The 12,654-nt window shown below is 45.0% G+C and overlaps 1 protein-coding gene across 1 annotated transcript in view; it reads right to left on the bottom strand.

Moving 5' to 3' along the window:
• The window catches only part of rims2a (regulating synaptic membrane exocytosis 2a), a 993,532-nt gene that overhangs the window by 654,983 nt on the left and 325,895 nt on the right, over positions 1-12,654 (bottom strand). Inside the window, exon 3 of the mRNA XM_067981485.1 lies at positions 2,595-2,805. Coding sequence (XP_067837586.1) covers positions 2,595-2,805 — 211 coding nt within the window. The remainder of the gene's footprint in view (positions 1-2,594; positions 2,806-12,654) is intronic.

Here is a 12,654-nt window from a genome sequence, read left to right as displayed (position 1 = left end):
TCTCGCCTGCCCCGAATGCATTCAGAGTTAAAATCGTGTCTGACTTCAATTCATGTACTTAATTACATTTTACGTGTAAAAGTGCAATCTTTCCATCTAAATGGAACATAGCAGAATGGAGGCCAATCAAGAGTAGAATCTCAAAAGAGAGAGGCAGAGCATGAATCAAAACCATTTTTTTGATCATGGCTTGGGCACAAATAACATTTGTCCCAGAACTTTTAGCATTTATGTCCCTATATCATTATGGGGAAAAAACACCTTATTCATCTAAGTGGAACGTCTCACTGATTCAATGTGACATTTCATGCTCTGTAGCCATTGACATTTTCTACATTGCTCAAATGCCTTCATTATGCTGGTGACACCATATACCACTGACAAGTTGAAACTTACTCAATTGCGCCTCCCATTCATTTAACCCTCCGAGATCCAAAGGGATTGAGCTTTCAAAACACGAAGGGGGTAAACTTCAATTTCGGTGGTGGCACAGTATCGGTGGTAGTGGATCGGCTGCCGATAATGTAATACAACCCACCCGATTTCCCTTTCCACTAACTTCAGCGGGTGTCTAACGAGCGGCCAATCTGTTACCGCCGTTTTTATGCCCCTGCCGCAGTTAAATTTCAACCTCTAAATTTTTTCATGGAACATCTGCAAAAATGGGTTATGTATATTTTAAAAGATGAGTTGTATAAATGAGAAATTTGCAGAATCTAAAAGAACATTTTTTAGAATTTGTATTATTGGAGTAATCTAGCAAATTGTACTCTTGTTTCGATTTTTCTATTTAGGTTTTGCTTTCTATTTTGTCTATTCATTCTCTGTATCAAGCACAGACAGGTCAGATATAGCATAGGCTCGATGCAGCGTAAAAACTCCCTGTATTCTGTTCCAATAATGCAAATTCCAGGAATACAAATATCTAAAATTACTATACTACACTACTATAAAGTTGCTATTTATACTCTCCAACGTTGCAGTGGCTAGATCATAAAGCTCTATGACAGTGCATCCTACCAGAGTGAGACTTCTATTTCCCACATCAGCCATTGCTGTGGTGTGCCTGAAGGAAATTGCCCATTTAATGCTGAATTGTGGGTAAATTTTGTGCTCTGGACCCAGAATCAGCAGGAAATGCACCAGGGCTGTCCAAATTCATTCCTCACGGGACCCTTACAGCACAGCAGACACAGAGGCCTTTATCCCGTCAATCTAAGTTGCATTCAAACCCAGGTCCCAGAGGTGAAAGCAGTGAAATAACCCATATTCAAGTCTGCTCACTTAGTTACAATGCTAATTTGGATACAGAGATAATGGTGCTTTCCTCACTGAGTTAAATGAGTGATAACATGGATTTGGTGTCATACCGATGGGCCGTAATCATTTAAAATAATTTCAGATAGTTTGTGCAGCACGAATAGGATAAATACAAATTGCATACGCACTTTGGCACTTTAACTACCTGCACAGTCTGAGCTTGACATTCAGACGCGATGATGCTCAAGGGCACCTTGCAGCTGCACTGAACTCTTTTCACATAATCGGGCAGAATTGTTCTTTTCAATATCATTATGCTAATTTGGAAACTGCTGTAAGGGCTCAACATTATCCTTTTTAAATAAACGGGTAATAAGACAAATGGCATTTGCCACTCAAACGGCCAAGAGAGAAACTGAAAAGAAGGATTAAACTATAACCTATGGGTGGAAAAATGTGTTGAAAACAAGGCCTCCTTTATGATCTAACCACTGCAATGGTGGAGAGAATAGAGGTAATTTTAGGAATTCGAGTTGCTGGTGCAGAGTTTTGCTCGCCAGGAGCAATTATAGGGAATTCTGGCACCCCCAGGAAAATTGTGGTAAGTGGATCCAGATCCCATCTAAATTCCCAGCATGCACTCTCGCTGAGGGAAGCTCTGCCTTAGGAGTGCAAGTTTGTGAAATTATCCTTTATATTAAAGTTAGAAATTATTTTTGTAGTTAAAAACATTTGACAAATGTATAGCCTACAGGTTCATGTCCCTCAATTCCCCACAACCAAATTCTGGATCCTGACCCTGTATTAAAGAAGTTGCTAAGCAGAGACAAGGTGAAGCAGAAAGTAACAAAAAACACAAATTAGTGAGTGATTCACTACAGACCTCACTCACACTGATCCTCGTAAATGTCTCAGATGAATCATTGGCAGGGGCGTTGGAACAAGTTGCCCATCCTCTTGGCTGGGGAGTGGTGCATGGCAGGAGAAGACCATAAGGGAAGAGGAAAAATACATTTCACGTACGTGATTCAGAGAGTTATTTGGTCATAATGATCAAACAGGACACCTAGGTACAGTACAAGATGGAAAGTGAAGTCTACACATCTTTTAACATAGCATTGAGGCCAAAATGTTTAAATAGATTCAAACATCTGATCTGGACAGATTAGACTGTAAAATTACTCCTGGAAACTAAAATTAGTTAAAAGAATTCAGGATAAATATCTAACAAGGGAGGCTGTTAATCTAAAAATGTGTTTCAAATGATCAGAACCAACAGCCAATGAAAATGACATTATACAGTCATGATTGATTAAAAGTGAAAGACGTCCTACCTTATTCGATCGCAGTGACACCCGTCCTCCACAACGGGCACAGAATTTTGTTTGGCAATATGAACAGATGTGGCCACAGCCATCGGCAAACTTGGTTTTGTGACAGATTCCACAGGTGGGTGCATCACTCTTCTGTTCCTGTTGTTGCTGTGCTTCTTCACCCATCTTCTTTACCTGTTCCTTATACATCTCAAACTGCTGGTGCAATTTCCTGCAGGTGTCAAAAGGGCAAAAGAAGTCATTTCCCAGAAAGGAAATTAAATGGTTTTCATCTGTATTTACAATTCTCCTCTTATCATTGCAGCGTTCATAAAGCCCCATTTTATACCAATTCACTGACAGCTAAGTCTTAACAGAGTGCAAGACTGTAACAGTTCTCTTGTCTCCCATCAGAAAAAGTGACAAGATCCCTTTGGGTTTGTGAACTGGATAGAATTTAATAACTATTAAGTGTCAGACCCATTTGAAATTCTTCATGTATGTGTCATGGTCACAGTTGTGGCAACATTTTTCAGATATTGCAAGTCAATTTAGTTGAATGAGGGAACAGTGACTGAGGCAAATGAAACAAAAACCTGGCCCGTCATCGTCTGACAATCCAACAGTATCTATACTGTAGTATTTCAACCTAAACGTTCACAGAAAACGCAGAGTGTATTAACTAAAGGCTGGGTTTATGAAAGGTAACATTAGAAAAATTTCCTTTAATGCCTTTAAATTAAAATATTGCCTGTGTAAGTTACAGCAGGTTAAATACCTCAGCCATGAATGCCTTTCCCAGCAATGTCAATGCACCGTTTCAACAACATTTCAAAAACAATCAGGGCAGAATCGTTCCTCGTTGTGCCATATTTTTGCCCAGAAAATGGGGTCCGACACTTAGCGGATCAGGCACTGCGCCTGCTCCCCTCAGGAATCATCAGCGGTCATGCGGCTAAGCAGCAGCAACTAAGGAAAAAAAGTGAGTAATTTTTTTTTTAAAGTTTGATCTGGAGCCAGGAGGAGCAAGAATATTCGTCCCAGCTCCAGAGCATTCCTGCGGGCTGCTATTGGTCTGCAATTGCGGCCCCCCCCACCCACCCACCCCCCCACCATGTTGTCCTCCCTCCTACTCGGGGCTTAGCCGAGGGCCGCTGGCGGCGAGGCAAGTGGCCGGAAATTTATCCGCTTCAAATGGGCAAGCTGCCTCTGGAAGCCACTGGCTGCTCGCCCGAATTATTGCGATGAAGCCCAAGGCCCAATTTTGGGTGAGCCTACCCAGTATCTCTTCTTTGCCAAGCTACTTTGCTGTCTATCTGTGGAGATGCTACTTTTCTCTTCCCTGGGTGAAGGTGTAAACGCAATCTATGTTAACTACCTGGAGGTGTAGTTAATTTCAAGTTTTCTTCAATGCGCATTAGGAAAATATACCACATAGTACTTTTCTGTGTAAAATTAAAGAAAAAGTATTTTGTTAAGCTCTCATTATAAACTTCCACAAATAAGTTAAAGAATTCTCTTTAATTGTACACACAGAGGAAATATTGCTTAAATGTTTGTTGGAAACCAATATTCACTACACATCACAAATTCAGGATTGTAAACTATACTGTACAATGTTTGATATCACAGCAGTGACCATGTATTCCCACCATTCTTTCAAAACAGTGGCAGACCCCATAGGTCATAAATGCTCTAGCCATGCAATATCCAGTCAGAAGGGCTTTCTCACTAGCATCACTGACCATCACCCAGACTCTCTTGTCTCCTACACACCCTGTATTCTACTTACTCTTTGGGTATTTTTCAGGTGGATTTAAACTCATTCCAGAGCACAACATCAAAGAGGCCATTCATTGAATTACTATCATCCCAGCCGGTGAAAAACAAAACCATCAGTATTCAAAAAACAATACAGCCCTGAATTCCTTCTTAGTGTCCACAGCATGGGTTACTTTTTGTTTTTGTCGTGTTATAACATAAGCTGATTTTACATGCATTTGCTCCTTTTCCCCTCATTGGTCTTGCATTTGTTACAATAAAGGCACGCGCACCAAATAAGCCAATTACAATGCAAGTGTAATTATCCACTGGAGCCACTGAACAAATGTATAGCATGGTTCTTAAGTGTTATGAATAGCAGTTCCAGCATGACTAACACTATGCAGTGTGCATTTTTGTGGGAAAAATAAATAGAAAAAAGCATCAAAGAAAATGGTAGACACAGGATAATGCTCCTCATATGTTAGTTGATAGACTGGTGCTTTGAACAAACGTTGTATTCGAGTCAAATGGTAGGTGCAAGAACCAACAAAGCGTATACCAGGCATGCTGGGATGTAGCTGATGAGGTGATTGAAATATCAAAGAACCAACGCACTGGTTTCTGAGATGCTCAAAAACTTTTTGATCTAAGAAAAAAGTGCCAAGGTAAGAATCAAAGTAATTACAAGATTGATTACATATATATGCGTATTCAGGAATGTAAAGTTCCTCAGCAATTTACTTGTGAAAATATGGTCGAATTGCAAAAATGAATAGAAAATTCTACAACAACCATGGTGCCAGTACATTAGCAATATATTCACCACTTACATAGGAACAGGAGTAGGCCATTCAGCCTCTCGAGCCTGTTCCATCATTCAATTAGGTCACGGCTGATCTGTATCTTAATTCCATCCACCCACCTTGGTTCTGTAGCCCTTACTACTCTTGCCTAACAAAAATCGACCTTACATGATACACGTACAGTAAGTCAAACTGTGTTGCATGTTAACGTTCTATCGGCTCCAACTATCCGGCCGCAATCTTCCAATCTTCTTTAGATATGGAGATGGTGCCGGAGGACTGAAGGATTGCAATTGTTACACCCCTGTTCAAAAAAGGGGAGAGGGATAAACCTGGAAATTACGGGCCAGTCAGCCTAACATCGGTTATGGGGAAACCTTCAGAGACAATAATCTGGGACAAAATTAATTGTCACTTGGAAAAGTATGGGTTAATAAATGAAAGTCAGCATGGATTTGTTAAAGGAAAATCCTGTTTGACTAACTTGATTGAATTCTTTGATGAAGTAACAGCGAGGGTTGATGAGGGTAGTGAGGTTGATGATGTGTATGTGGACTATCTAAAGGCATTTGTTAAAGTACCACATAATAGACTTGTTAGCAAAATTAAAGTCCATGAGATTAAAGGGACAGTGGCAGCGTGGATACAAAATTGACTAAGGGACAGAAAGTAAAGAATAGTGGTGGACTGGAAGATTGTGACCAGATAGTTGGAGCTGATAGAACATTAACATGCAGCACAGTTTGACTTACTGTACGTGTATCATGTAAGGTCAATTTTTGTTAGGCAAGAGTATTAAGGGCTACAGAACCAAGGTGGGTGGATGGAGTTAAGATACAGATCAGCCGTGACCTAATTGAATGATGGAACAGGCTCGAGAGGCTGAATGGCCTACTCCTGTTCCTATGTAAGTGGTGAATATATTGCTAAATTAGCAAGTCGACCATGTTTTCCAGACTGGAGGGAAGTATACAGTGGTGTTCCCCAGGGGTCAGTATTAGGATCACTGCTCTTTTTGATATATATTAATGACCTGGGCTTGGGTATAGAGGGTAAAATTTCAAAATTTGTAGGTGACACGAAACTCAAATGTAATAAACAATGTAGACGATAGTAACAGACTTCAGGAGGACATAGACAGATTGGTGAAATGGGCAGACACATGGCAAATGAAATTTATGGCAGAGAAGTGTGAAGTGATGCATTTTGGTAAGAAGAATGAGAAGCAATATAAACTAAATGGTACAATTTTAACGGGGATGCAGGTACAGGGAAACCTGGGGTGCACATACACAAATCTTTGAAGTGGCAGGACAAGTTGAGAAGGCTGTTAAAAAAGCATATGGGATCCCAGGCTTTATTAATAGAGGCATATAGAACAAAAGCAAGGAAGTTATGCTAAGCCTTTATAAAACACTAGTTAGGCCTCAGCTGGAATATTGTGTTTAACACTGGCCACCACACTTTAGGAAGGATGTCAAGGCCTTAGAGAGGATGCAGAAGAGATTTACTAGAATGGTGTCAGGGATGAGGGACTTCAGTTATGTGGAGAGACTGGAGAAGCTGGGATTGTTCTCCTTAGAACAGAGATGGTTAAGGGGAGATTTGATAGAAGTGTTCAAAATCATGAACGGTTTTGATAGAGTAAATAAGGAGAAACAGTTTCCAGTGGCAGTTCCAGAGGACACAGATTTAAGATGATCAGCAAAAGAGCCAGAGGCGACATGAAGAAACATTTTTTTTTTAACGCAGCGATTTGTAATGATCTGGAATGCACTGCCTGAAAGGACGGTGGAAGCAGATTCAATAGTAACTTTCAAAAGGGAATTGGATAAATACTTGAAGGGAAAAAATTTACAGGACTATGGGGAAAGAGCAGGGAAATGGGACTAATTGGATAGCTCTTTCAAAGAGCCGGCACAGGCACGATGGGCTGAATGGCCTCCTCCTATGCTGTATACTATGAACTACTGTTCCTCACTCCATGAAATTATACTAATTCCAGGAGAAGCTGGCCTTCAAAACTGCCGAGTGAAAGTGCACAAATTAAGGCCTGTTGAAACTACTCATTCCCAACCCTTGGCATTGAGTCCACCGAAGGAGAGGGGAATGCTGGATCTGGAGATACTGTACAAGCTGCTGGATTGTCTCCTTATGGTATTATACAGCATCCTTAGCTGCATAATTAACCACCAGAGCACAGAGAGAGTTACAATAGGTCCATGATACATAGCACATACTTACTGTACGTTGCTAAACCAAATGTGTAACAATAAAGTTACGCTTAGACATTGATCATGCCCTGGATCCAGTGCAAATCCAAGAAAGCCAGTGAAACAACACCTGAATAAGCAGGTCCACGTATCACCATCCTCTAGAAATAGAAGCGGCTGAGGATGCATCTGTTCAGGAACAAGAGCACTACACTGGGAGATGGTAAAGGGCAGTGTTGGTGATGGAGGAATGTCTACCACATACTGAACAGAGGATTAGCATGTCGAAGGACACTGTAGAACTCCCTCAGAATTTAAGCCTTTTTGGAGTACCATTCAAAAGAAGGTCACAAAGATGTACATGACTCACTTGTCTCTGTTGGAAATACATTGGAAGGTGTTCAGGTTCTGGTAGAGAAGCATGTTTTCTTCCACAATAATTGTGCATGTATCTCATATTCACTCTGCCACTGAGACCATGGCAACTGGGCAGTGCATCTCCACACAACAAATACAGTGGGAGAAATTCTTGGGGCTCGATTTTAAACCGGAACTGCAGGTACGTTGGGGGCGAAGAAAATCGCGATTTCCAGGAGCAGACAGAAATCCCGGCTCCAACACGCCTAAGAACGCACACGACCCAGAGTCATCTGGATGCGCGCGCCGTACCCGAACCCGGAAGCCCCGCCTGCAATTAAAGCCGGTGGGACGATATTTAAACAAGCAATTCAAGTACTTGAAGTACTTGAAATGTACATGAATCTAATTAAGAGTGAAGTTAAGCGATTTCAACACTGCCTCAGTGTGTTTCCCGTGCTATGTGAAACACGCCATGGGGAACGAGTCGTGTTTCAGCCGGCAGCCGTTTGGACATTTAAATCCCTGTTTGACAGATGGGGATAAAAGGTGAGTTATTGCAGTAGGGCACTCAGTTCTCTCAGACAAACTTTTGGCTGGGAGATCATTGCGTTTAGACTGAAAATTCTTGGTTTCCACTCAGAATTGTTCTGTTTACTCATATTTACCAACTTTTCAGACCCCCTCAAACTGACACCATCAGGAAGGGGGCGTGATGGCTGCATTCATCACTACATCCAAGGACGAGCAATATCACCAGGCTCACCAGGCACTTCCGCCACGTGGAGCTCCACAACACCGTGCTGCGCCACAGGCACCTACACAAGAGCACAGAGAGGAACAACAGAGGGAGTGACGTCGCAGGAGGCACTACCCTCATCAGAGGGTCTACAGACCGAGGCTCAGCTTCCTGGACCTCTCTGAGGAGCAGTGCATATGGAGGCTGAGAGTAAGTCACCAGGTGGTCGCAGACATCTGCAGCTTCCTTCATGCTGAGCTGCTCCCGGCTGGGCCTGGCGGCATCTCATTACCCGTTGCAGTTAAAGTGTCCACTGCCCTCAACTTCTTCACCTCCGGATCATTCCAGGGTGCCACCAGTGACATCGCCAGGGTCTCTCAGTCGTCTGCACACAAGTGCATGAGGCAGGTCACCAACAGCTTGTTTCGCATCAACTACCCCATGGACAACCTCAGCCAGACAGTGAAGACAGAGAGTTTCCACTCTGTGGCTGGCTTCCCACGTGTGCAGGGTGCAATCGACTGCATGCATATAGCAATCAGAGCACCTCCACACGAGCCAGGGCTGTTCATCAACGCTCAGCTCGATTGTGACCACTGCAAAAGATTTCATGTGTGCGCCAGATTCCCTGGCAGCTGCCATGATTTGTTCATTCTGAGGGAATCCAACATCCTGGGCCTCTTCCATGCACCAAACACTCTTAACGGCTGGCTCCTCGGGGACAAGGGATACCCCCTGCACACATGGCTCATGACATCTCTGAGGAACCCCATCAGTGAGCAACAGCGTCGATACAACGACAGCCACATCGCCACCAGGTCTATAATTGACCATGCTATAGGGCTGCTGAAGGTGCGATTTCGGTGCCTCGATCATTCTGGGGGAGCGCTTCAATACGGACCAGAGAGAGTGGGTCGCATTATAGTGATATGTTGTGTCCTGCACATCATGGCGCAACAAAGAGTACCGATTGATGAGGCCCCATGCCCTCATCCACATCTGCCATCCACGTTAGGGAGGAGTAGGAACAGGAGGAGGAGGAGGACGAACCCATGGGCAGGGCAGCAGCTCACCTGGTCGCTCGTGAGGCCAGGGAGTCACTCGTATGTGAACGGTTCTCGTAAGATCCGAAAGTGAGAAGAGTCCAGTCCTCACACTACCTGGAAAGACCAGCGCCAACACCAGTAACGCCCCACCCTGCACAAAACAGTCCTGCAACTACACATACACCCACTGTAAAGTGACCCATTTTGTGGCATCAAGTGTCGCCTTTCATGATGAAGCACGCGAAAGGGCCCTATCACATAAGCCAGTCAAGAATGGGCACGACGTGGCAGTAGTGGTGAGAATAATAACGTTTAAGGTGACTTTAACAAAAACCAAATATAAATGAAAAACACAGCAGTCTGTCAGACACTCTTGTGCATACCCTACGTGATTAAAAATCCTTAGCCTTTCTCTTCCTACTACTTCTACGTGGTGCATCCCCTGTGGGTGCAGCAGAGGTAGTGGCAGGTTGCTCATGTCCATGCCCTGACTGGTTAGATGCTCTCAGCCTACGCCCTCTGGGTTTTGGAGCCCGTGAGGGCCCCTCCAAAGACTGCTCCACCTGCACCCGTGCAGGGGCAGACTCGGCCACCTGGAGAGGAGGCAGCATTGCAGGTACTGATTGAGAGGGGGGCAACGGGTGAGACGTGGGAGCACTTTGAGTGGCATCCCCACTTCCATGTCCACTTTCGCCATCATCCCTTTCCTGGGCCAGGCCCACATCACTCCTACCACCCTGATGGAGAACAGTTTGGAGGACATGTCTGATGCCTTGGAAGCCCAGTTTTAAAGTTTCTGTCTACCCGTTTAAGGCGGGGGAATGTTGTTCACCCAGAGTCTGCACGGCTGTTGGCAGGGCCTGAATGGACTCATTTGTGAGCTGTGCTTGAAGCTCAACGGAGGCTAGCCCACTCTCCATCGCTGATATTCCCGCACTTATCTGCAACACTATCTCAGAGATTTCCTCCCTTACCTGTGCCACCATTCCACTAATCCTTTATCCTCTATGTTATTGTGGACAGTGCGCGTGACGCCTGTTCCAGTGCCTCGCAAATGTGCTGCTGTCCCTCAATCATTCTCCTTTTAAAGGATGGCCCAGGGGTTCAGCATCTGCGACCAGCTGAGCAGAGCCTGGAGAGGAGTGCGCCCACCAACGCAGACTCTGCACAGCTACCCCTGCCACCAGTATCTGCTTGTGCTCACTTGTGTGTGGTGACTCAACAGGTGCTAACCCAACTAACTCACTACTAGGACCCACCAAGATGTGAGTGTCTGCACTGGTGGATGGCTCGCTAAGATGTGACGGTGCACCCTCAGAGGCCTGGAGCTCCTCTGAGGAATTGCCTTCTCCCGTCACTGTGGTCATGAAGGGCCTGTAAGAGAACAGAAGGCAATATTAAGCAGATGTGTCATGTTGTGATGAGCATATTGAGGTGTTGAACATGCCAAGCGTTGTTAACATCAATTCATGTTGTGTGTGATGAATGTTAAAGTTGTTCACCATACGTTTGTGGGATGCCAGTCTCAGGGTCCCCGACGGACAGGCACTCAAGGGTGCGGGTGATCTGCAGGGCCTCCTGCTCTGCGTCTGTGAGGACCACTATTTGTTGTGGCCTCTTCCGTCCCGCCCTCTTGCGTGCATTTTGCGCTCTCTTCTCCTAGGAGGGGCGAAAGTACAGACGTGTGAGTGAGTGATGGTGAAGTGGTCAGCCGATGAATACATTGCTTTGGGTGAGGCTGACCATGAAAGAGGTGCATCAGAGGGTGAGTATGAGACAGAGACATCACATTGATCAGGATTGGGGTGAATGGTAGTGGTGGGGTCACAAATGGGGAGTTGAGGAAGTGCTCAGAAAGTGCAGGTAAGTTGAGGATGAGCCTTAAGTGGGTGTAAGGAATGATGTGATGGAGTAGGCTTGGAAGTACAGAATGAGTTGGGATGGGGTGGGTGGGTGCGGTGATGTGGAATACGGAATGCAGGAGAATCAGTAACCGTACTCACTTTTGCCGACCTAGTTAGGTCATTGAAACGCTCGTGTACTGGACCCAAGTGCGGCAGATGTTGCTACTGCTGGTGACCTCCTGTGCCACCTTGAGCCAGGCCTTCTTGGTGGCAGAGGCAGGGCGTTTCCTCCTGTCAGTCGGGTAAAATAGTTTCCTCTTCCTCACCCCGGCCAGTAGCACCTGAAGTGAGGCACCGCTGAATCTTGGAGCTGCCATACCCTTGTGCTGCTCCATTGTATCTCCTTGCTCTTTGCTCCAGCAAAATCCATTGGAGCAGTCGCCCTTTAAATGTAGACGCTCCAGCTAACAGCAGGTTATGCGGGTGCGCAGTCTGTCCACTGCGCAGCTTTCGGATGGCAAACCCGGGGCACCAATTAAGTTGCGATCGCGTGGGGAATGTTAAGTTTTTATTATTCAGGTTTGCTGCATGCCCATTGACACCGCCCCCCCCCCCCCACCCTGCTGCCATCCCACCACCCTTTCAAAATTGAGCCCATGGGAACCCTTCCAATGCAACTGGCATGGCACTAAAGTCCACACTTCCTGAGGCAATAACAGGATACATGCAGACATTCTCAGAGACGTTCAAGGGTTAAAGTGGCAGAAATCAGGGGCCTTTTTGATGATTTACACTCCAACAGTGGCACGAAGGCAAGATGGGAGCAAGAGACACCTCAATCTCACATGAGCGCTCCTGTGATGCCCTCCTGTGATGCCCTCCTGTGCCTCTGCACAGATTTCCAAGACCATGCTGAATCTCCCTCCAGTGCAGTGGCAACCACTGCAGGAACCTATAAGGCCTCATCATCTACTGGAAGTGGTCCATCCTAATGGACCTCTTGAAGAGGCCACCCAGCCATCCACAGCAATTGCTTCTTCCAGGTAGAAAATAAATACTTTAAAATAGTAAACAAGGCACAGTGCCTGTCACTACTCATTGTGTATGTCACTGTAACACTTTCAACACAATGTATAGTATAATGATAAAAGGTAGATTAACAGTGACAAGTTGATACGACTCCTTCCAATATAATCGTAGCTAAGTTTCCACACTGTGGTTTTACAGTTATGGCATGCTAAGCAGAGGGGAGTGCTTCATTGGACTTTACAAGTAGAAAGCACTGGAGGTGGTAACTGGGCCAGCAGGAGTGGCG

The sequence above is a fragment of the Heptranchias perlo genome, chromosome 3 (genome assembly GCF_035084215.1).
Source record: "Heptranchias perlo isolate sHepPer1 chromosome 3, sHepPer1.hap1, whole genome shotgun sequence".
Lineage (NCBI taxonomy): Eukaryota > Metazoa > Chordata > Chondrichthyes > Hexanchiformes > Hexanchidae > Heptranchias > Heptranchias perlo.
Note: the sequence above shows the minus strand (reverse complement) of the source record. Positions and strands in the feature narration are given on the sequence as shown.